This window comes from Macaca thibetana, chromosome 1 (assembly GCF_024542745.1).
Source record: "Macaca thibetana thibetana isolate TM-01 chromosome 1, ASM2454274v1, whole genome shotgun sequence".
Classification (NCBI taxonomy): Eukaryota; Metazoa; Chordata; class Mammalia; order Primates; family Cercopithecidae; genus Macaca; species Macaca thibetana.
Genome location: NC_065578.1, coordinates 157911733 through 157938061, shown reverse-complemented (window position 1 = coordinate 157938061; position 26329 = coordinate 157911733). Strand labels below are relative to the sequence as shown.

The 26329-nt window shown below is 43.5% G+C and overlaps 1 protein-coding gene across 2 annotated transcripts in view; it reads right to left on the bottom strand.

Moving 5' to 3' along the window:
* The window catches only part of DSTYK (dual serine/threonine and tyrosine protein kinase), a 71543-nt gene that overhangs the window by 28976 nt on the left and 16238 nt on the right, over positions 1-26329 (bottom strand). For both annotated transcript variants that reach the window (XM_050763036.1, XM_050763046.1), the window contains exon 2: positions 15931-16319. In XM_050763036.1, the coding sequence (XP_050618993.1) occupies positions 15931-16319 (389 nt within the window). The remainder of the gene's footprint in view (positions 1-15930; positions 16320-26329) is intronic.

The window sequence follows — 26329 nt, the reverse complement described above, 5'->3', positions numbered from 1 at the left end:
AGTAGGTCTTTTTGATAAGTTTTTGTTTGTTTGTTTGTTTGTTTGAGACAAGGTCTCGTGCTGTTGCCCAGCCTGGAGTGCAGTGGTGCAATTAAGGTTCACTGCAGTCTCAACCTCCCAGGCGCAAGTGATCTGCCCATCTCAGCCTCCCGAGTAGCTGATACTACAGGTGTGAGCCACTACGCCCAGCTAATTTTCATTCTTTTTTGGCTATTTTTTTTGGTAGAGATGGGGTTTTGCCATGTTGCCCAGGTTGATCTTGAACTTCTGAGCTCAAACGATCTGTGCCTCGACCTCCCAAACTGCTGAGATTACAAGTGTGAACCACTGTGCCCAGCCTTGTTTGAGTTTTTAAAATCTTCTTTATTCCCAACAAAGCACAAATATCTCACCTTCTTTTCTCACAAAGAACTGTGCTATTTTCTCAGGCAGGTCACATAACTTTAATTTGCCTGGCCACTTTGAACTCCCTAAAGCTCAAAGTGCTTTTAGCATCTCACCATTTGTCATTTTAGCAAACACTACATAAGTCAATCTACTCTTCATCCAACCCAAGCCAAGAAGAAATCTGCTGTTTCATCTGTGTCTCAAGTTGCATGGAATGTTTTCTGGCTGGAAGACTAGTCTGATACTCATCTTGCTATTCAAAACAAACCCCTTTTCACTACCCTGAGTCACACATGCTACAGTATGAATCATTTCAGTGAGGCATATTCAAAAAGTTGGTAAGAAATTTTAAGGTTTAAAATAGAACATACAACTGCATAAATGACAACATTATAATCACATATAACAATGAGATAAAGACCAAAAAGAATCCCAAGAAAGGAAAACAGTTACATTAGGCTGGGTGTGGTGGCTCACACTTGTAATTCTAGCACTTTGGGAGGCTGGGGTGGGCAGATCGTTTGAGGTCACGAGTTCAAGACTAGCCTGGCCAACATGGAGAGACCCCGTTTCTACTGAAAATACAAAAATTAGCTTGACATGGTGGTGCACACCTATAATTCCAGCTACTCTGGAGGCTGAGGCAAGAGAATTGCTTGAACCCAAGAGACAGAGGCTGCAGTGAACTGAGATCACACCATGCACTCCAGCTTGGGTGACAGAGTGAGACTCTGTCTCAAAAAAAAAACAAAGAAAAGAAAAAAAGAAAAGAAAACAGTTACATTAAAGCAAAGAATTATAGGTGGAAATGTTTTTTATATTACAAAGCTGCCCTAAATACATATTTTTTAAAAGACATAAATCAACCAATCAAACTTATGAAAGGAAAGCCTAAATATTCAAAACCAAAGTATTGTTTAGAAATTTCAGGAAGAATTTTGTTTGCTTGTTTTTTCTGACAGATTATCTTAAAATTCTAGAATAAATTTTCAGGTTTTCCTCAAAGGACCATTTTGTGTGCACGACAGAAACATCAGCCAAAGCTACCACGTCCATTTATAAGACCAATAGGGTTGGGTGTTTTTGTTTTTGTTTTTTTTTTTGAGATGGAGTTTCACTCGTCACCCAGGCTGGAGTACAGTGGTGCGATCTCGGCTCACTGCAACCTCTGTCTCCTGGGTTCAAGTGATTCTCCTGTCTCAGCCTCCTGAGTAGCTGGGATTACAGGCATGTGCTACCACACCCAGCTAATTTTTGTATTTTTTAGTAGATGGGTTTCGCCATGTTAGCCAGGCTGGTCTTAAACTCCTGACCTCAGGTGATCCACCCGCCCCAGCCTCCCAAAGTGCTGGGATCATAGGTGTGAGCCACTGCACCTGGCCCAATACTGTTTTTAAGAGACCAGTTGACTTTATTTGCTCGTAGGTGTAAATTCATTATTAAAGAAATGGATTTTGGAAGCCAGGCACAGTGGCTTGTGCCTGTAATCCCAGCACTCTTGGGAGGCTGAGGTGGGCAGATTGCTTGAGGCCAGGAGCTCGAGACCAGCTTGGCCAACATGGCCAAAACCAGTCTCTATTAAAAATACAAAAATTAGGCTGGGCACGGTGGCTCACGTCTGTAATCCCAGCACTTTGGGAGGCTGAGGCAGGTGGATCACAACGTCAGGAGTTCAAGATTAGCCTGGCCAATATGGTGAAACCCTGTCTCTACTAAAAACACAAAAATTAGCCGGGCGTGGTGGCATAAGCCTATAGTCCCAGCTACCCAGGAGGCTGAGGCTGAGGCAGAAGAATCACTTGAACCCAGGAGGCAGAGGTTACAGTGAGCTGAGATCACACCATTGCACTCCAGCCTGGGTGACAGAGTGAGACTCTGTCTCAAAATAAATAAATAAATAAATAAATAGCTGGGCATGGTGGCACATGCCTGTAATCTCAGCTACTCGGGAGGCTGAGGAATGAGAATCACTTGAACCCAGGAGGCGGAGGTTGCAGTGAGCTGAGATCACGCCACTGCACTCTAGCCTGGGCAACAGAGTGAGACACTGTCTAAAATAATAATAATAATAATAAAAGATTTTGGGCTTTATTTTTTATTTTTAATTTTTCTTTTTTTTTTTGAGACGGAGTTTCACTCTTGTTGCCCGGGCTGGAGTGCAATGGCACAATCTTGGCTCACCGCAACCTCCGCCTCCCAGGTTCAAGCGATTCTCCTGCCTCAGCCTCCCAAGTAGCTGGGATTACAGGCATGCGCCACCACGCTGGGCTAATTTTGTTGTTTTAGTAGAGATGGGGTTTCTCCATGTTGGTCAGGCTGGTCTCAAACTCCCAACCTGAGGTGATCTGCTCACCTTGGCCTCCCAAAGTGCTGGGATTACAGGCATCAGCCACTGTGCCCGGCCATGGATTTCGGGCTTTCTAATGGTAGAGTATGGCCTGATATATTGGCGCCCAGAAAGAAGCTGCCCATTTCTAAATATACCTTGTACTAAACAACAATGGATAGAAAACAGGTATTATGCTCTCTCTTCTCCCTTCCCCAGTTGACTAACGTATGCAGGTGGTGTCACTGCTCTGAGTATCATGACAGTCAGAAGATAGGCAAAGAGCTGCTGGCAGAGACTCTGGCAGCAGTACAAATTAGGCTGGAATGTGATATGCAATTCTGCAATACTCACAGTGAAGGGATGACTCATGCCTGACGGTTATAAACAAAAAAGGAAGCCAACACTGTCTCCTGGAGACAGGGAGTGAAAAAATAAAAATTAATATAAAGAGGATGAGCCAGAGCTGTTATGGGTCTTAGTATGGCCACCTGAGAGGGAAGTCTGACCTCAGACTGTTTCATGGATGGCTATATCCCTTCTTAGCACCTAGAACAGTGTCTGGCACTTAGTAAGCATCCAATAAATAAACATGGAATGAATTAATGAAGAAATGATGCTCAAAGCCACTTTCAAAATATGTAAAATCTTCTATCTTTCAACTCTCATCCCACACATTTTATCCCACACATTTATCTGAAATCGTATTTGCCTCTACTCCAAGAATAAAGCAATGAGTAAGCATTTTGCTCCTAACTCAATCAAGTAAAAAGAATCTCAAGGAATCATGACAGTAACCCATAATTCCCATATTGAGTCACAGTGAATTCCTAAAGAGATCTCTCTTGTAGAATGCATTCTGCATAAATCCATGGAATTTACAGAAGCTGATCGGTTACCACCCATTTTCTTGGTAGGATTAAGAAATGCAATAGAGGCTGGGCGCCGTGGCTCATGCCTGTAATCCCAGCACTTTGGGAGGCCGAGGCAAGTGGATCACCTGAGGTCTGGAGTTCAAGACCAGCCTAACCAACATGGAGAAACCCCATCTCTACTAAAAATACAAAATTAGCTGGGGTGATGGCGCATGCCTGTAATCCCAGCTACTCGTGAGGCTGAGGCAGGAGAATCACTTGAACCCAGGAGGCAGAGGTTGTGGTAAGCCAAGATCATGCCATTGCACTCCAGCCTGGGCAACAAGAGCAAAACTCCATCTTTAAAAAAAAAAAAAAAAAAGGAAATGCAATAGAAAGGAGCTTGCTACTCTAACACCAGAATATACTTCTTTGGTTTTGTTTTGGGTATAAAGTGTAAAATGACACTATTTTATTTTATTTTATTTTATTTATTTATTTTATTTATTTTATTTTTTTTTTGAGACGGAGTCTGGCTCTGTCACCCAGGCTGGAGTGCAGTGGCCGGAGTTCAGCTCACTGCAAGCTCCGCCTCCTGGGCTTACGCCATTCTCCTGCCTCAGCCTCCCAAGTAGCTGGGACTACAGGCGCCTGCCACGTCGCCCGGCTAGTTTTTTGTATTTTTTTTAGTAGAGACGGGGTTTCAACGTGTCAGCCAGGATGGTCTCGATCTCCTGACCTCGTGATCCGCCCATCTCGGCCTCCCAAAGTGCTGGAATTACAGGCTTGAGCCACCGCGCCCGGCCTACTTTATTTATTTTTAAATTTTTTGTAGAGACAAAGTCTCACTATGTTGCCCAGGCTGGTCTTAAAACTCCTGAGCTCAAGCAATCCTCCTGCCTTGGCATCCCAAAGTGCTAGGATTATAGGCATGTGCCACTGTGCCCAGCCAGTGACACTATTTTAAATGCCAAGAAGTAATCATTCAATCACTGGAGAAGGCTGACCCCTTCCTAAGAGTACTGACTCTTATAGGTGAAGAATCCCTACTCTGTAGCTCATGGCACATTACTAAAACTCTATTATAACAAAGGATGATTATACTAACTGCTAATTCAAACAGAAAACAGTGGCCTGGCACAGTGACTCACGCCTGTAACCGCAGCACTTTGTAAGGCTGAGGCTGGAGGATCCCCTTGAGACCAGGAGTTCGAGACCACCCTGGGCAATATGGCGAGACTCCATCTCTACAAAAAAATAAAACAAATTAGCCGGGTATGGTGACAAACACCTATAGTCCCAGCTACTCGGAAGGCTAGGCAGGAAGATCCCTTGAGCCCAGGAAGTTGAGGTCACAGTGAGCCATGATCACGTTCCTGCACTCTACCCTGAACAACAGAATGAGACCCTATTTCTAAAATATAAACAAACATACAAATAAAAAACCCAGAAAACAGTTATGTACACAGGCTAAAGTTGGTAGGTAGCAGGTGTCTTTGCTTTCTCTAGAGTTCTGAAGCTTCAGGTTCACATCACATAGAAAAGTATGCAACTATATATTAATAACTGTCCTGCCCTTGCACACCCTTGACCTCTATCCTTGTCCCCATATTCTAGCTATCTTTACTTCCAGTTCTCCTCTCATGACATTCTCACTGGGCATTTGAAAGGTTTCTCCTGTTTGTTTTCACACAGGGCTGATTCTTTATCATTTCTAAATAGTTCCCTGAAACATCACTCTTAAGCCTGTAATCCCAGCACTTTGGGAGGCCAAGGCGGGTGAATCACTTAAGGTCAGGAGTTTGAGACCAGCCTGGCCAACATACTGAAACCTTATCTTTACTAAAAATACAAAAATTAACCAGGCACGGTGGCAGGCACCTGTAATCCCAGTTACTCAGGAGGCTGAGGCAGGAGAATCGCTTGAACCTAGGAGGCAGAGGTTGCAGTGAGCCGAGATCCTGCCACTGCACTCCAGCCTGGGTGACACCATCTCAAAAAAAAAAAAAGAAAAGAATATACCTTGACTCTTGGTGGTACATATACCTTCCAAGGGGGAGCTGCAACAAAACAGCTATAACATGTTTCTAGGTTACAACATGCCTCAAAGAAACTGGGATCAATGTGAAGGCAAAACAGAGTTTTATCCCAGTAGTCAACATTGAATGGATACAAGCTCATCTCCCTACCTAGTAAAAGCATCAGTGTGTAACTCAGGCCAGATATAAGACTTAGAAAAAACATAATCACAATCATAGCCCTCAGAAGCCACAGAAAGCATGAGACCATCATGTTAAAAGTAGAAGAATATTTATAATTCCAAACACCCAAAGCAAAGGTTTTAGCTCTGATTCTCAGCTCATAAGCATGAAGACTTTAAGGATCTGAACTCTCTTCTCTCTATCTCAAATGACAATGGATTAGGTAATTGACAAGTTGATAAGAATATAATGAATGGTCTCTATGCATTCTACCTAATGGACAGTCAAACATCTAGGTATCTACTGATGTACACAAAAGTAGAAATCTGAATTTTATTCTTTTGCCACTTACTAGATTGAGAGAGACAAAATATTTTGTCTAGAATGGAGAAGCGGGAAAGAGAAAGGAGGGAAAACTTTACCTTTCAACTTTTGTATACTTCCGTATTATTAACCTTTTATAACAGCTTTCTGCTTTCATTTTATTACAAAAATAAGCCATAATGAATTATGAAGAATGTTCTCTCTAATAAGAGTAGAAGAATAACTATAAGTAAGTTGGAAGAAGAAGCCTTAAGTTTTGGGAGGAGTTCCAATGTGGATGATTGTCAGGGAAGGGATGGGTGACTGAGAGAGCAGGAAGTCTTCTCAAGGACACTGATTTATTCAAAGGGAGGAGGAAATGGGCTTACTATGTGCCAGACACTGTGGTAGGTGATTTCAACACATTCTCTCATGTTAGCCTCATACCAATTCTAAAAGATAGGAATTATAGGCCGGGCACAGTGACTCATGTTTGTAATCCCAGCACCTTGGGAGGCTTAGGCAGGCAGAATGCTTCAGCCCAGAAGTTCAAGACCAGCCTGGGCAACATGGCAAAACCCCATTTCTACAAAAAAATACAAAAATTAGCCAGGCATAGTAGCATGCGCCTGTAGTCCCAGGTACTCAGGGGCTGAGATGAGAGGATCACTTGAGCCTAGAAGGTTGAGGCTGCAGTGAGCCACCATCCTGCCACTGCAATTCAGCCTGGGCGACAAAGTGAGACACTGTCTCAGACAAAAAAAAAAAGATAGGAGGCCGGGCGCGGTGGCTCAAGCCTGTAATTCCAGCACTTTGGGAGGCCGAGACGGGTGGATCACGAGGTCAGGAGATCGAGACCATCCTGGCTAACACGGTGAAACCCCGTCTCTACTAAAAAATACAAAAAACTAGCCGGGCGAGGTGGCGGCGCCTGTAGTCCCAGCTACTCAGGAGGCTGACGCAGAAGAATGGCGGGAACCCGGGAGGCGGAGCTTGCAGTGAGCTGAGATCCGGCCACTGCACTCCAGCCTGGGCGACAGAGCGAGACTCCGTCTCAAAAAAAAAAAAAAAAAAAAAAAGATAGGAATTATAGCCCCATCTTACAAATGAGGGAACAAAGTGACACAGCTAAGTGACAAAACCAGGATATAAATCCAGGTCCCCGTAGCTACAAAGACAATGTTTAAACACTCATGGAAGACCCACTCTGTGTCAAGCACTGTCTGATTTGGTGTAGTAGAATAAAAGATAGACTAGATGCTTTCAGGGGTCCTAACAATTCTAGCTAGGGTTCTGTATTAAGAAGTATATGCTGGTTACAAAGTAAAGGCTCCATTATCAAACAAGATAATATCCTCTATGGATTGGCTGAGACATCACGATAGCAGTCAAAAAGAAAATATTGTTAATAGTCCTAACAACAGTTTCTGCCCGTTGACAATACTTTCAATCTCTAAGTCTCTGAATTAGGGAAGATTCCCTACCCCATCCATCCTCTACTCAAAAGGAAACAAACAAATATGTGAGATAGTAAAAACAGAAAGGAAGCTATTTGGTTCAGGAAAGAGGTAGACAGAATCCTCGCAAAGGAAGACAAAAGAAGAAGATTAAGACTGTGACTGCTGTCAGATTTTCGCCTCAAGAGCTAACCCTGGGCCGGGTGCGGTGGCTCAAGCCTGTAATCCCAGCACTTTGGGCGGCCAAGACAGGCGGATCACGAGGTCAGGAGATTGAGACCATCCTGGCTAACACAGTGAAATCCCGTCTCCACTAAAAAACACAAAAAACTAGCCAGGTGAGGTGGCGGGTGTCTGTAGTCCCAGCTACTCAGGAGGCTGAAGCAGGAGAGGAGTGTAAACCCAGGAGGCGGAGCTTGCAGTGAGCTGAGATCCGGCCACGGCACTGCACTCCAGCCTGGGCGACAGAGCGAGACTCCATCTCAGAAAAAAAAAAGAGCCAACCCTGGAAGGCCAGAGATGAATCACTGACAGTGAACTGAGGAAATACAGCCTCAGCTTCAGGATGTTATTTTGTTTTGTTTTGTTTACTTTAAGTTCTGGGATACACGTGTAGAATGTGCAGGTTTGTTACAGAGGTATGGTTTGCTGCACCTATCAACCCATCATCTAGGTTTTAAGCCCCACATGCATTAGGTATTTGTCCTAATACTCTCCCTCCCCTTCCTCCAACCCCCCCAACAGGCCCCCATGTCTGATGCTCCCCTACTTGGGTCCATGTGTTCTTATTGTTCAACTCCCACTTATGAGTGAGAACATGCAGTGTTTGGTTTTCTGTTCCTGTTTGCTCAGAATGATGGCTTCCAGCTTCATCCATGTCCCTGCAAAGGACACGAATTCATTCTTTTTTATGGCTACACAGGATGTTGTTATTTATTTATTTTTTTTTATTTTTTTTTTTTATTTTTTTTTTTTTGAGACGGAGTCTCACGCTGTTGCCCAGGCTGGAGTGCAGTGGCGCGATCTTGGCTCACTGCAAGCTCCGCCTCCCGGGTTCCCGCCATTCTCCTGCCTCAGCCTCCTGAGTAGCTGGGACTACAGGCGCCCGCCACCGCGCCCAGCTAATTTTTTGTATTTTTAGTAGAGACGGGGTTTCACTGTGGTCTCGATCTCCTGACTTTGTGATCCGCCCGCCTCGGCCTCCCAAAGTGCTGGGATTGCAGGCTTGAGCCACCGCGCCCGGCCTATTTATTTATTTATTTATTTTTGAGACATAGACCCAGGCTGGAGTGCAATGGCGCGGTCTCAGCTTACTGCAACCTACACTTCCCAGGCTCAAGTGGTCCTCCCACCTCAGCCTCCCGAGTAGCTAGGACTACAGGCATGTGCTACCACACCCGGCTAATTTTTGTATTTTTTGTAGAGAAAGGGTTTTGCCTTGTTGCCCAGGCTGGTCTCAAACTCCTGAACTCAAGCAATCTGCCTGCCTCGGCCTCCCAAAGTGCTGGCATTACAGGTGTGAGCCACTGCGCCCAGCCAGGCTGTTCTTTTAAGAGATATATCAAGGTTATTACAGTGAGCATAGGGATTAAAAAAAAAAAAAATATTGCCTCTGAATCACACATATCCTTCATAGGTATATTAGCCTATAACAGGAATTCCCAGGTTTTTTGGCAAAGAACAATGTATGCAGGATGGTTACATTTTACTATGTATGTTAGTGCATGCTAGGGTGAAGGTGAGAGAGATATTAAAAACAAAATAGGATTACTGCCATAAAGAATTTATAATTTAGCATTCACCTGAACTTTCCACATCCTTTTTAAATACATCACTTCAGTTTCCCTTTTTTGCCACATAAAATAAGTTTTTAAATTTTTCATTATACTTCTAGAATATCATTTCTTATTTCTCTATCCTGTACATATAAATATGATCCTTGTTTCTTTTCCCTTGGAGTTGACTATTTTTTGGCCCAATTCCATAGACTCCCTCCACCAACAGTATCTTCTTGCCCTGAGGGCCTCACTCAGCATTCTTTCTTACCTTTTACCTATCAATTTTTATCTTTTAACCTAGATATAGTCTAGAGACAATATGGTATCTAACTAAAGGTAAGTAACCTATAACAAATGTTGGGTTTTTTTTTTTTGAGACAGAGTTTCACTCTAGTCGCCCAGGCTGGAGTGCAGTGGCATGATCTCGGCTCACTGCAACCTCCACCTCCCTGGGTCAAGCGATTTTCCTGCCTCACCCTCCCGAGTAGCTGGGATTACAGGCACCTGCCACCATATCCAGCTAAGTTTTGTATTTTTAATAGTAACAGGATTTTACCATGTTGGCCAGGCTGGTCTCAAACTTCTGACCTCAGGCGATCCGCTCACCTCAGCCTCCCAAAGTGCTGGAGCCACAGGTGTGAGCCACCGATGTTGGGGTTTGTGTGTGTGTGTGGTTTTTTTTTTTTTGAGATAGGGTTTCACTCTGTAACCCAAGATGCAACGCAGCCTCGATCTCCTGGGCTCAACTGATCCTCCTGCCTCTGCCTCCTATGTAGCTGGGACCACAGGTGTACGCCACCACACCTGGCTAATTTTTCGTAGAGACGAGGTCTCACTTTGTAGCCCAGTCTGGTCTTGAAATGCCAATAACTAGACAAAAAATGAGAGAAGCCAGTTTTCTAGCAACAAACAGTGTTTAGTAAATTTGGGGGTTAAAATTTTATGTAAACTTGTCATTTTAAGATCTTTTATAATGCTTATGAGTTGTAAAAGCATTAATTACTGAAAAATTTTTTTTTTTTTTTTTGAGACGGAGTCTCGCTCTGTCGCCCAGGCTGGAGTGCAGTGGCGCAATCTCGGCTCACTGCAAGCTCCGCCTCCTGAGTTCACGCCATTCTCCTGCCTCAGCCTCCCGAGTAGCTGGGACTACAGGTGCCCGCCACTGCGCCTGGCTAATTTTTTCTATTTTTAGTAGAGACGGGGTTTCACCATGGTCTCGATCTCCTGACCTTGTGATCCGCCCGCCTCAGCCTCCCAAAGTGCTGGGATTACAGGCGTGAGCCACCGCGCCCGGCCTGAAAAATTTAAAATACCAATATCTGTTCGTTAAAAACAGGGTAGCAAAACAGACAAACAAAAACAATTAGTGGCCAGGCGTGGTGGCTCATCCCTGTAATCCCAGCACTTTGGGAGGCCAAGGCAGGCAGATTGCTTGAGCTCAAGTGTTCGGGACCAGCCTGGCCAACGTGATGAAACCCCATCTCTACAAAAAATACAAAAATTAGCCAGGCATGGTGGTGCACACCTGTAATCCCAGCACTCTGGGAGACCGAGGTGGGCAGATCACCTGAGGTCAGGAGTTTGAGACCAGCCTGGTCAACATGGTGAATCTCCGTCTCTACTAAAAGTACAAAAATTAGCCAGGCATGGTGGTGCACACCTGTAACCCCAGCACTTTGGGAGCCGAGGTGGGCAGATCACCTGAGGTCAGGAGTTCGAGACCAGCCTGGTCAACATGGTGAAACCCCGTCTCTACTAAAAGTACAAAAATTAGCCAGGCCTGTGATCCCAGCTACTCAGGAGGCTGAGGCAGGAGAATCGCTTGAACCCAGGAGGCAGAGGTTGCAGTGAGCCAAGATTGCGCCATTGCACTCCAGCCTGGGTGACAAGAGTAAGACCCCGTCACAAAAAAAAAAAAAAAAAGGTTATTTGCAAGTCACTGACCTTGCCTGGAAATATTAGTCTACCTCAGTTCCCTGAAGTAAACCCCAACAGATAACACCATGAGCCAATAACCAGGTCAGTATGTGGCAGCCCAAAAGGCCAAAAGCACCTGGTGGGCTACTGATCAGAGCAGATCAACTGAAGCTATGTAACTGCCACAGTAAACAAAATGCCACCTCCAGGCTGCAGGAATCCCATCTCAGGCTGAGCAAGTTTAATCGCTTCTGCTGCTGCTTCTTCCTTTTCTTACAGGTGTTCTCAGGAGAAAAAAAAAACAAACACACACACACACACACACACACACACACAGATATATCAGAGTGAGCAACTCTAAGGCAGATAACTGTTCCATCAGATTTGTAAGAAGAAAGAAAAAGAAAAGGAGGTGTCAGATATATATGCTTGAAGGAAGGCATGAGGGTGGGGAAGGGGGAGTAATAAAGACACAACTAGTGAATATGGCGAATGGTGAACTGTGCTGCCAATTGCAAAGTGACTATGTTTCAACACCAAATGAGGTTTCAGATACGAACGGCTTGACAGTGTTCCTCTACTGCTGAATTTTGAACTGAGAATCTCAGGGGATCCAGAACTAAAAAGGTGGGAATACCAAGCAGTGTGGGTCCATGTGAGTTGGCCTATTCTGGAACAAACTGAAAATGGCTAATTTATGAAGACTTTAAAATAACGTATTAGAAGAATGACCATTGTATAAGAGGGCAGGGGAAATTCTGCTTTGATAATTTGACAGTTCAAAATGAACACTGCATTTCCCCTAATTCAATCTTGATTTCCTTTAGCTAAATGTTTCCTTTCTTTACTACCCTCTTCACAAATCAGATGGAAGGGCTGTTTAGAGCTAACTCACTGGTCCTAAAAATAACTGGAGCTAAACAAAAAGCTCATTCTTGCTGGCATGAATGATCTTCCAGGTAGCTGCTGTGCAATGCCCCCAGCAGTAAGCTGAGCATTGCTGATGTATGTAACAGAGACAGGAGTCAGGCTGCAGTGAGAGGGCAGTGCTTGGATCCCACAAAGGTTGCAAGGCCCTCTGAGACTCAACAACAAGGGGTTCTAAACTTAGAACTACAGGGATCTGGTACGAGGCCTACACCAAAACCACTGGAGAATAAAGCATATCTAGAGAAACACTGGCCAAGGAAGTCTCACAAACCACATGAAACAACATGAGAGGCTAGATAATTCCTCAAGAAAAGAGAAGAGAGAATATATCTTTTTAACTATGCTGAGAGAAAGCTGATTTGGTATCTCAACATCCCATTCAAGTAGCCTCCTCAATTGTTGCCTCTGTCTGCATGCTTAGCACACACCAGGAGTAGGCCCTGGGAGCTCTCAATGGAAAGATACATGCTCAGATACGCACTTGGGGGATGGCTCGTACTTCCCTTTCTGTGACTTTCTTATAGCACCTCAATTTATGGAATAAAAGTAAATGAGCATTAGAAATTTTAAAAAAAATTAGGGCCAGGCACAGTGGCTCATGACTGTAATCCCAGCACTTTGGGAGGATGAGGGGGGCGGATAACTTGAGGTCAGGAGTTTGAGACCAGCCTGGCCAACGTGGTGAAACTCCATCTCTACTAAAAATATAAAAATTGAGTGTGGTGGCAGGCATCTATAATCCCAGCTACTTGGGAGACTAAGGAACGAGAATCGCTTGAACCTGGGAGGCAGAAGCTGCAGTGAGCCAAAATCACTCCACTGCACTCCAGCCTAGGCAACAGAATGAGACTCCATCTCGAAAAAACAAACAAACAAATAAAAAAAACCCACAAAGTAATGAAGAGAAAGATCTTAAAAAAATTTTTTTCGAGACAGGATCTCATTCTGTCACCCAAGTGTTGTACAATGGTGCAAACACAGCTGACTGCAGCCTCCACTGGTTGGAGGATCACTTGATCCCCCAACCCCAGCCTTTCAAGTGGCTCAGACCACAGGTGTGTACACAGGATCTCACTATGTTGCCCAGGCTGGAGTTGAACTTCTGGGGTCAAGCAATCCTCCTCCCTCAGTCTCCCAAAGTGTTGGGATTACAGGCATAAGTCATTGTGCTTAGACAAGCATTAGAAATTCAAATCAATAAAATGAAGGGGCCGGGTATGGTAGCTCATGCCTGTAATCCCAGCACTTTGCAAGGTTGAGGCAGGAGGATCACTTGTGGTCAGGAGTTTAAGACCAGCCTGGCCAACATGGCGAAACCCCATCTCTACTAAAAATATAAAAATTAGCCAGGTGTGGTGGCACACAGCTGTAATCCCAGCTACTCGGGAGGCTGAGGCAGTAGAATTGCTTGAATCTGGAAGGCGGAGGTTGCAGTGAGCCAAGACTGTGCTACTGTACTCCAGCCTGGGCCACTGAGCAAGCCTCTGTCTCACAAATTTAAAAAATAAAAAATAATAATAGTAATTTTTAAAAATGAAGGGACTAAGAGAAAAAAATCAAATGATTTGCTTCTCCTGCAGATGGCTTTGTCACATTCTAGGATTGTTATTAAAGGCCAGAATGGTAAAAATCACCACCTGACCTACAGCAGTCATTTCTGCTATTTAACAGTATTTTTTTTTTTTTTTTTTTTTTTTTTAGAGACAGGGTCTCACTATGTTGCCCAGGCTGGATACAACTTCTTAGGTTCAAGCAATCCTCATGCCTCAGTCTCCCCAGTAGCTGGGACTACAAGTGTATGCCACTGAGCTCAACAGTGCTTTCTAAGCTACAGGTTATAATCTACCAGGTCATAGCATCAACTTAGTGGGTTGCTACTAACATTTTCAAAAAATGAAGTCAAAAAGAGAGGAAATTATCAGTATGTATTGCAGAAAGCAAAAGTAATGTTTCATGAAACTTGTATTTCAAATGTATATGTATATACATGTACTGGGTCCTGAAAGAAAATGTATGTCTTACACTGAATTAAAATATAAAAAAGTAGCCAGGCGTGGTGGCTCATGCCTGTAATCCCAGTTCTTTGGGAGGCCAAGGTGGGTGGATCACTGAGGTAAGGAGTTCAAGGCCACCCTGACAAACCTCTGACAAACATGGTGAAACCCTGCCTCTACTAAAATTACAAAAATTAGCCAGGTGTGGTGGCGGGCGCCTATAGTCCCAGCTACTCTGTAGGCTCAGGCAGGAGAACCACTTGAACCCAGGAGGCAGAGGTTGCAGTGAACTGAGATCACACCATTGCACTCCTGCCTGGGCAACAGAGAGAGACTCCATCTCAAAAAAAAAAAAAGAAGAAGAAGAAAAAAGAAAAGAAAAAAGAAGAAGAAGGAAAAAAAAAAATATATATATATATATATGTTTGAAAACCACTGAGCTATTGGAAGCTTGAAGGAACTAGACCAAGACTGTATACTACAGAGAGACTGTGTATGGATCAATCAAATACTTGTGAATTGTGAAGAAGTTCATGGGTCAACTGAACATGCCACAGTTAATATACAAAGGTTACTGCCAGAGTTACTATCAGAGCTATTTAAAAACCCTCACATTATCCTAGAGCTAGGAAATGTGAACTCTCAGTTTGAAAACACAGGAAACCACCATTGAAACTGAGCTGAGAGAGAATGGGGGCTTGTTACATAGCCCCCTGTGGCATTTATCAAGATGAAAGAAATACGGACTGTGGAAGGAAATGAGATGACAGTTTTTACTTCTAGAGTGTCACAGGCCATGGCTACAACCAAAGGACTCATTCATTGACTGAGAAACTAAGCTTCTTAGAAGTGGGGTAGTTGAAGTGGTTATAAGAAACAAGGAAAGAAAAAACCACTCTTTCAGGTCCTGCCAAACTAGCCCATCCTTCCTGGCACAGTTAACCAAGGGTCAAACTCTGAGTATGGCTGAATTATTTTATCCATATCCACTCCTGACCCTGCCATAGTCACATACCCATTTGGTCTAGTTAAATAGCCCAGTCCTAACTATCCAATAGGAAAGGAAACACAGACCAAGAGAGAAGTATTTCCTAAGTGATAATATATAAAGTCTTAGACAATATGATATCTTACGAGATGGCACAGGATCTGTGCTCTCTTTGGGAGTTTATGAGAGAAACTAAGATACTCTTCAAATAACAAGATCTCCATGTTCCTTACATTGGGCCAGACCTGTCCTCACATTCCCATGTTCCTTATAAAGTAGGAGAAATTATCTGTCCTCTGTACTACTTAGTAAATTAATGGTTAGGTCTAAGGAAGAACCCACAAAATTCTTCACTTGGTCTCAATTCTAATAAGAACAATACTTATCCATCATCTTATCATTCCTTTTTGAAAGAGGTAACTAGAGACAATTCCAGCAATATCTTCTGGTTAAGAAATGAGAAAGGATTTCTAACTTTGATTACAATTATTCTGTAAAAGCATGCTGAGATGTAAGTATCACATATTCCTTTCATTTTCATTAGAAACGGAGATAAGGAAGTGGGGAGACAAGCAAACTACTCAGGGCCTTGCAGCATGGTAAGAAGAGGCAGGAATGGGTATTGCTATAGTCTTGTTTGTTTTTCAACTTCCCAGATTATGTTCCTCTGACTCCACTAGCCACTGCTGCTCAGAGTTCAGACTATGTATCATCGAATTACTTTTCTAGAAAGTCAAAATAAAAGGAAAGCTGGTATATACGTATACAATTGGTAGAGAAGTATGAGATTGGTACCTGTAAGAGAGCATGGTGCATCGTTACCTCCAGTTCCGCTAAAACATGAGCAGCATCCTCATTGTTCTCTTGGACCTCCAGATCCTCCTCAGGGATGGTCTCCCAGTTGCCCTGGTGAGCAACCAGCGTGTGCACTAGTTCATACTGTCCAGGGAGCGCCAGGCTCACCCGAGTCTGAGTTCCATAGGTGAAGCGGAGGCGCCGAAGCTTACAGCTCTCCTCACTGCCCAGCTTGGTGGTGGGAAGCACCTGCACCCCCAACAGCAGGTTCAACAGCTGGCACTTGACATTACAATCCTGGCCGAGGATCAGTATGCAAGGGAGGCAGTCCACAATCTGCTGGAGGTACTTCTCTTCCTTAGGCGGGAAGGAAATGCAGCTCAGTTGGCCTGGTTGGGGAAGGGGAGAGTGGAGGAGGAGAAAGGAGTAGAGAGAGAGGAGTGAGGAAGGGGAGAGAGAGAGACTCACATAGAAATCCCACGAGGATGACAGGGTCCTTGAGGAGCAATTTCTAGGAACCTTGGTTGAAGGATATATCGGGGGAAAACCCCAGTGAGAAAAGGCTCTTCACATACCAAAGAGAATTCCCTTCCCTAGCTCATCCCCTAGGAACAAATTGTTATTTCTACTCAGAAACGTGGGAGTGACCTGATCTTCCCGCCCCGCTCCTTTTTCATTCAGTGGAGGGACAGCCTAAGGAGTTTACAAGGACTCCACAAATACCAAGATTATTAAAATAACAAAGCCAGAAAAACTATACTGGTTGGGATGTGAGCCCAAGGAGAAACATACCTGAATGTGTCAAAATTAAACCCTTCCTTCTGACAGAGGACCTAATACTTGAACACAGATTACAGTCATGTGTTGCTTAACAACAGGCATATATTCTGAGAAATGCATCATCAGGCGATTTTGTCACTGTGTGAACATCAGAGTATACTTACACAAACCTAGGTGGTATGGGTACAGCCTACTACACACCTAGGCTATAGGGTGTAGCCTATTGCTCTTAGGCTACAAATGTGTACAGCATGTTACTGTACTGAATACTATAGATAGCTGTAACACAATCTTAAGTATTTGTGTATCTAAACATATCTAAACATAGAAAAGGTGTGCTAAAAATACTGTACCTTTGTTGACCAAGATGCCATCATGTAGCACATAATACAGCACTATAGAGCCCTTTTAAATTTATCTACCATATGTGGCTTTAGCTTATGTTCTTCACTGTGACATATTTTACTACTAAATGTATGAGCTATAAATACATAAAATGTATAAATGTATAAAATGAAATGCTATTCAGGTTTGCATAAGCTCTAGAATCTTTTCCAGTTCATCGCTCTGATAGCTGGTGACAACATCCCAGCTGCCAAGTCATCTGTTTCCTTAAAACACTGGGGTGCTCAATTAACATCAATACCTCCTAATCAAATCACATTCCTTCTGTTTATGGGAGACAAGACCCTAAATAGGACAAAGGGAAATAACTGCCTGTTAGGATAAAATCTAGGCAAATCTAGAAAGAGATGTGATTTATCTCAAAAACATTCTCCATGATGGACATCCCAATTACCCTGATTTGACCATTACCACATTGTTACCCACATATCGAAATACCACATGTATCCTATAAATACCACATGTATCCTATAAATATGTACGATTACTATGTGTCAATTAAAAAATCTGTTTTTCACCAACCTGATGTTTTGTACAAAAAATAAAATAAAAATCTAAAACAAAAACAAAAACAAAAAAACTTCTCCTTTCAAGGCAACTACTACTAATTTAAATGGATAACTTCCCCAAACGCATTCAAATAATGTTCAAGACAGAACAAGCTTCCTAAAGAATGAGAATCTCTGTCTGGGAAAAATAACCCGAAATTAGTTCACTGAAATTCTCAGTCTGAATTATATCGCTTCCTTATTCCCTCAATATCAGTGTCTGCCTACCTCTAAGATTCAGGCAATTCCCGCATTTGTTCAGAACAGCACAGACACACAGTTCTTAGGCTACAAAAAGGACAATCCTTGAGCCAAACACATCCATCATAATTGAAATTTTGGGTGGCACTAACTGAAACAGTATTTGTTTTAGTCACTTAACCATAAGCTGCATTAAATTATTTGTAGGCCATTTATTTTGTTTGTTGCCGGAATTGAAGCAAGAGAGGCCTGAGTCAATTAAGAGGTGGTTCTACTTCAGAGTGAACCTACCCAGCTACAATTTCAAATCCCTAAGCATCCTTCTCTTCCACAAACAGTAATGCCAAAAGGGTTAAAGAGGTCTGTGTTCACGCAAATCCCTCTATGCATTTCATTAGGGCCCTTCTTTTCATATCTCTCTGTCTATAAGGATATCACCCTGGCCTGCATATATACATCAGCAACACCAGACACTGAAACAAGCCAATCTACTCTCTTGGGAAAGAGATGTGTTCCTTTCAAAAACCAAACAGAGTTAACTAAGTATATAATTCTGTGCAAGGGTATTTACTAAATACAAGAGTGTAACACCAGACAACTAGTCTACTCTTTTGATCTACAACCTAAAAGCAAGAGGACACAGCCAATTGCTTGTGTGGTCATTAACAAGCAGCAGCAAGCCAGTCCTGAGTCCCTTCATACCTTATTCACAACTGCAGAACACTTACCATGCTTTATTCTAATGATCTGTTTATAATCATCAAAAGCAGGAAGAACCATCCTATTTCATCCTCAACACCCAACACAATGCCTGACACATACCAAGGGCTTAATGCTACAGATCTGTTTGTTTTGTCTGAGAATCCATTTAGTGGGGAGAGCTACCTATAGAAAGCTGTAAGCAAACCCACTGAGTACTTTGAAAAGTCCAGTATCATGATGAATAGTTTAAGAGCAACCATCACTCCTAAAAACCTCCTTCATGTGGATAAAGAATAGGACCCTTCGGTCAGATGCAGTGGTTCACGTCTGTAATCCCAGCAGTTTGAGAGGCGGAGGCGGGCAGATCACCTGAGGTCAGGAGTTCGAAACCAGCCTGGCCAACATGGCGAAACTCTGTCTCTACCAAAAATACAAAAAATTAGACGGGCATGGTGGTAATCCCAGGTTCTTGGGAGGCTGAGGCAGGAGAATCGCTTGAACCCAGGAAGCAGAGATTGCAGTGAGCCAAGATCGTGCCATTGCACTCCAGCCTGGGCAACAGAGCAAGATTCCATCTCAAAAAAAAAAAAACAAGAACAGGACCCTTCCATTCATCTTGTGGAATTTAACTACCATAGTCTTAGCTCGAGCAGTGAGAAGTCCAGCTAGAGTGTCTTCACCCTCATCTACACTTCCTAGCTTTCTTCTGTTCCCAGTCCTCCCCAGATTTTCACATAAGTGTCTACATGTGAATGCATACTGACAACCTTTAAATTCTTATAATAAAAATGGTTTCATCACAAAAAGACCAACAAACCTAATAACCTTTGTTACTGCTACTACCAGGAGAGTGGATAATAGAGAAGAAAACCAACTAAATCACTTTTCAGGACCAGAGGGAGAAAGCATCTGCACCTCTGAGACAAAGTGTCAACTACAGGACAGCCAATGAAACAGGCTGCATCAGCCAAAACCACAGCAGACACACCCCATTATTCATCTGACCCCAATGAACACTCCCCACCTCCATCTTTCCTACAAAAAGTCACCACAAATAAACTTGCTACTGTCAAACCAACCAAAGACCAGTGCAATAGGAAAGGGTGCTGAAGTTGAGCCCAGTACACTGTTAGAAGTCTATGGCAAACATCACTGTCTCTGTTTTCCAACACGTCACTATCCAAGCCCTTTGCTTCTCCCACTAAATCTTTAGCTTTTTCATCCATCTGACATCTCTACCAGATTTGAACAAGGGCTTGGAGAGAAATGAAGTTGAAAGCAGATGGTTTTACTCCTGGATTCTGAGCACACTGCTCAGTGATGTGGAGTGCAATATGGAAGCGGGAACAGCATGAGAATGAAGACATGCTTTGCCACTCTGACTAGCTCTGTGACCTTGGCAATCCACTCAATCTCTCTGAGCCTTGAAATGCTCATCGGTAAATGCAGGGGGGTGGAGTTGGATTAGATCATCTTTAACATGCTTTCCAGTTCTAAAATGCCAGGTTTTAACTGCTGAAAGAACAATGATATGAGGGGGATGGGTGGTTGGTCTGGTTGTTTTTATTTTGTTTTAAATTATGTGAATCTATGCAAGCGCCCCTTGGACCACTATAACTGCAGATCAAAAAGTAGACTGAACTAGCCAGGGGCTCTGAGGACCTACAGTGCAGTCTCACCAGTTCTCTAAAGAAGAGATTAAAAGCTATAGACTGACAGTAGAAGGGAGGAAGAAAACCTGTTTCAGAGCTGGAGCAGCTGCCTCACTGACAGTTAAAGGACTTCCAAGTTAATCGAGTTTTCTTTTGTAATTAATACAACAGCATCTGCATATGGGCTGCCAGAAGGTAACAGCATGGCTTCTCAGCTGGCGCACATTAACCCTGCCAACTCTGGCTGGGGGAAAATTCATACCAAATCGTCTTAAGTGCAAACCAAGGCTTTTGTTGTTGTTGTTGTTCTTGGTGGTTGTTCTTAAATACAGATTTTGATTTTTTGTTTACTTCTAAACAAAAGTTTCAAGCTAGATGAAAGAGAAGAACAACTAAAGCAGCAACCCATTTTGGTTTTTGTTTTAGATAACATTTATTGAGCCCTTTATATGTATTGATCACTTTATTTGCTTCGTCTCATTTAAAGCTCATAATTCTACCAGACAAAGACTATTATTAACTCCATTTAAAAATGAAGAAATGGGCCAGGAGTGGTGGCTCATGCCTCTAATCCCAGCACTTCGGGAGGCCAACATGGATGGATGGCTTGAGCTCAGAAGTGAGAGACCAGCCTGGACAACAAAGGGAGCAACCCCCGCCACACCTTTGTTTCTACTAAAAATTTTTTAAAAATCAGCTACGCATGGTGGTATGCTACTCAGGAGGCTGAGGTGTGAAGACTGCTTGACCCGAGGGAGATTGAGGCTGCAGTGACCTGTGATCACGCTGCTGTGTGACTCTCTTGGGTGAGTCACCTGCCTCAAAAAATAATAATAATAAAGATGAAGAAATGGATGCTCAAAAAACCAAACCAGGCTGGGCGCGGTGGCTCACGCCTGTAATCCCAGGACTTTGGGAGGCTGAGGCGGGTGGATCACCTGAGGTCAGGAGTTCGAGACCAGCCTGGCCAACATGGTGAAACCCCATCTCTACTAAAAATACAAAAACTAGCCAAGCATGGTGGCTGATGCCTGTAATCCCAGCTATTCGGGAGGCTGAGGCAGGAGAATTGCTTGAACCCGAGAGGCAGAGGTTGTAGTGAGCCGAGATAGTGCCATTGCACTCCAGTCTGAGTGCCAAGAGCGAAACTCCGTCTCAAAAACAAAAAACAAAAAACAGCTCAGGTTTCCCCATTTCTCTGAGCAGCGAACTGCAGAGATAAGCAGGAACTGTACTTAGATCTCTGGGGGCCAGTAGACAATGCCCCCTACACCACATTGTTTTCCAATCTGGGTTCAAATGCGATTTAGTAACTGTAGGACCTCAATGTAAAGCAGACTGATATAATCCCTACGAAAGTTGTCTCAAACCATGAGGAATAAAGCATATGGAGAAAACCGCAGCATGACCACTGGCTGGTACACACTTTCAAAAAACGTTATTCTACCTGAGATCTCTAAAGCTTCTTTGCTAACAGCAACAGTACACTCTTTTCAGATAAATTCTTAATGCTCCACTCAACAGTCAGTGTGTATTATTGTTTGGGTGACTACTCTGAAAAGAGACGACAGGAGGGAGGAAATACTCATGACCTGTTTCCATTGCTAGTGACTCTTTAGGATAGATATTTTATTTAAATTGTTTCTGGGGTAATGGCAATCGATTTGTAGCAATACACTCTCCTTCTTGCCTACTTCCATCCCATCAGGCTCAGAAAACAATACCCCAAAGTATGGTGCTTTGGCATGCTGAGCACTTTGAACTAAAGGAGATTGGAAGGCCTCAGAAGCAAGGTTGCTCTCTGACCTTCTCCTGGCCTCCTGTCTGCCTCCCCTTTTTCTCCCCCTAAGCTACTCATAGAAACCAGAATTCCTCTTCCTCAAGACCATAGAAACTAGAAACCCTGGCCAGGCACAGTGGCTCATGCCTGTAATCCCAACACTTTGGAAGGCCCAGGTGGGTGGATCACTACAAGACCAGCCTGGTCAACATGGTAAAACCCCACCTCTACTAAAAATACAAAAATTAGCCAGGCATGGTGGCATGTGTCTATAGTCCCAACTAGTTGGGAAGCTAAGGCAGGAGAATCACTTGAACCTGGGAGGTGGAGGCTGCAGTGAGCCGAGATCATGCCACTGCACTCCAGCCTGGGCAACAGAATGAGACTCCATCTCAAAAAAAAAAAAAAAAAAAAAAAAGAACTAACTAGAAACCCTCTTCTCTGAAGCAAGCCATAAAACTAGAAAGGTCACTCTCTTGTCCTCTGAAGACCCGCATTCTAGAGAGGTCCTGCCCCATCCCATAACCTGGGGGAAGGAATGCTACATAGAGAGCCCAAGAATGACCTGAGCACACCAGTCTTGGTGGGTTTCTCAGTCTGTTACCATTAGATCATGTCTTACTGTCCAATCCCTTTCTATACGGCAGTGAATTCTTCATCAAACCTAAGCATAAAAACAGACAGTTTTCCCTGGGTCCTTGAGACTTCATTTCTAAAGCCTCCTGTGTCACATAAATTTGTTATGCTTTTCTCTTGTTAACCTGTCTTTTGTTAGAGAAGTGTTGACTATGACCCTTAAGATGAGTGAGGAAATCTATCACACCTTTCAGCCACTACCAATCAGTAATACATACTCGTGAAAGGTAACTAAAGGCTCTTAAGGTACAGTCCATGTCCAACGTAGGGAAGGCACTATAAGAGTCGGTGAAATAGAAAATACTTTTGCTTTATTATACTACTGCAGCTCATAAAGTTAACATGGACTGCAGAGTTAATTCAGGTCTTGACAGAGTTATTACTGCAATACTTGTTCCTGGTACCCAAGGATTTCCCTCTTTCAGTAGTTTTAAAAATCTTTTTTTTTTTTTCAATAGAGATGGGGTCTCACTATGTTGCCCAGGCTGGTCTCAAACTCCTGGGTTCAAGTGACCCTCCCACCTCACCTTCCCAAAGTGCTAGGATTACAGGCGTGAGCCACCATGCCTGGCCTAAAAAAAAGACAGAGACAGAGCTCAAAAAAAGAAAACTCCAGCTCTGTCACCCAGGCTGGAGTGCAGTGGCATGATCTCAGGTCATAGCAACCTCCACCTCCCTGGTTCAAGAGATTCTTGTGCCTCAGCCTCTCAAATAGCTGGGACTACAGGTGCGTGCCAAAACCCCAGCTCTGTCGTCCATGCTGGAGTGTAGTGGCATGATCTCGGGTCAGGGCAACCTCTACCTCTCGGGTTCAAGCGATTCTCATGCCTCAGCCTCCCAAGTAGCAGGGACTACAGGAAAGTGCCACTAATTTTTTTTTTTTTTGGTAGAGACAGGGTTTCACCATGTTGGCCAGGCTGGTCTCAAACTCCTGACCTCAGGTGATCTGCCCACCTCAGCCTCTCAAAGTGCTGAGATTACAGGTGTGAGCCACCATGCCCGGCCAAACATATCACTTCTAACATTGAACTTTCCATGCTTTTATGGGAAGTCAACTTAAGTCCCCTCTGAAAGTGAATGAAAAACAAAGGATTGGCTGGGCGCGGTGGCTCACAACTGTAATCCCTGCACTTTGGGAGGCCGAGGTGGGCAGATCACGAGATCAGGAGATTGAGACCATCCTGGCTAACACGGTGAAACCCGTCTCCACTAAAAATACAAAAAATTAGCCGGGCGCGGTGGTGGGCGCCTGTAGTCCCAGCTACTCGGGAGGCTGAGGCAGGAGAATGGCTGAACCCGGGAGGCAGAGCTTGCAGTGAGCCGAGATCGCGCCACTGTACCCCAGCCTGGGCGACAGAGTGAGACTCCGCCTCAAAAAAAACAAAAAAAAGAAAGAAAGAAAAACCAAGGATTTTATAGTTAACTGAGCCAACCAGTGACACAAATATGCATTTCCACAAATTGGTAGTGATGTTTTATTTTTTACTATCTGTACCAAAAGTAAAGAACAAATCCTAAATTGAGAAAGTAATCTTATATAGTCTTTCTACTACAGTCAATTCTACCACAAGCTTCGAAGTACTGAACTACAAAATTCCAGGGGCTGAGAGAGAAAAAATTCAGTCCAGAAATATTTATTTATCCTTCCCAAACAAGCTCTCTGACCTTCAGCTAAATTTGAAAGACTGACATAGGAGGTACTCTCATTTAAGGAAAACAGATGCTTAGGTAGTCTGGCTTTCAGAACCTTCAGGACCAAGTAGTACACGCTATTTCATTTGAAGGGGATGGTTATTGAAGATTAGAGATTGAAATGCACTCTAGTAGCCAAAGCTCTTGCTGGAATCGGAAAAGTCAAGTTCGCAGAAGTCTCTCTAAAGTTATTCTATGTCAGGGCCATGTTAAGATCTCTCACAGCTTTTAAGAAGCAGATAGTATTGGCACCTGGGGAGAGGAGACCGCCTCCCTAGAGGCTGATACTCCCTGGGAGCCATGTGAAATGGGAACACACTCAGCAGCATGCTGAAGAAGCTCCTTTCTGGGTGAAACTGCTCCTGAGACTGGTCACACTACAGAGGGAACAGAATCGCAGCTGGCAGTTGAGGCTTTAATGTATGGGACGCAGAGATGGAAGTAGTTCCTTGAAGGAAGTCAACCCCATGCTTCACAGAGGGCTTAGTTTCTGGCATTTGGAAGGCAGTGTATAACAGTTTATAAGCATTAACAATGATCCAAAGGTGGGAATATGTCAAAAGGACACAGGAACCAGCTTGAAGGGAAACTTACCAAAGTGGGGACAATTTATGCATAAAAATAAAAAGTGATAGGAAGATATTACAATCCATTGAAAAAATTCACAAGTCTACACTGATTAAATAAACAAGAGAAAAGGAAAGCTCTTCTTTACAGTAGACTACAACTAATACATATAGAAGCAATGATGGATATAAACATCACCATTGGGCTGGACATGGTTGCTCATGCCTGTAATCCAAGCACTTCGGGAGGCTGAGGCAGGAGGATCGCTTGAGCCTAGGAGTTCAAGACCAACCTGGGCAACATAGTGAGACTCCATCTCTACAAAAAATTTTAAAATTAGCTAAGCACGGTGACATGTGCCTGTAGTCCCAGACACCAGGGAGGCTGAGGCAGGAGGACTGCCTGAGCCCAGGAAATTAAGGCTGCAGTGAGCTATGATCATACCACTGCACTCCATCCAGCCTGGGTAACTGAGCAAGACCTTGCCTGTAAAAAGAAAACAACAACAACAAAAAAACCCCATCACTGAGACAGGTGGGCGTTATCAGTGAATGCCAGGTCTACTGGAAGGAGGTTTTTTGAGAAACAGGGTATCAATGAAATATAAGAACACCTCTCCACAAACTAATCAACTGCAAAGGAAAAAATGGTAATTCACAAACTAATCAATTGCAAAGGAAAAAATGGTGAATTTTTTTATTTTATTTATTTATTTATTTATTTATTTTGAGATGGAGTTTTGTTCTTGTTGCCCAAGCTGGAGTGCAATGGCATCATCCCAGCTCACTGCAGCCTCCACCTCCTGGGTTCGAGCAATTCTCCTGCCTCAGCCTCTCAAGTAGCAGGGATTACAAGCATGCACCACCATGCCTGGTTAATTTTTTTTGTATTTTTAGTAGAGATGGGGTTTTACCACAGTGGCCAGGCTGGTATTGAACTCCTGACTTCAGGTGATCCACCCACCTCGGTCTCCCAAAGTGCTAGGATTACAGGCATGAGCCACCGTGCCTGGCCCTAAAAATGGTGAATTTAAGGTGGAGAAAACATCTCCAGGGATGAGTTGACATCATATACCCTGTGATGAAAGAAAAAAAAAAAGGAAACATTGTTGGGACAGTTGGCAAAACCTGAACAGGGTCTGTGGACTGGATGGTAGTATTGAAGCCAGGTTAATTCCTTGATTTGGTGAGCCGTATGATGATCATAGAAGCATATCCTTGTTTGGGAGGAATGCATACTAAAGTGTTTAGAGGAGATGAGAAAAACTATCTGCATTCAGCTCTCAAAAGTTTCATTAAAAGACTACATCTAATATACATCAGGAAGGAGAGAGACTGGGAGAGAGACTGGGTGATGGAACAAATCCATGAAAATGTTAATAACTAGAAAATTTGCAGGAAGCAGGTATTAGAACTCTTTTATTGTTCTTGCAATAC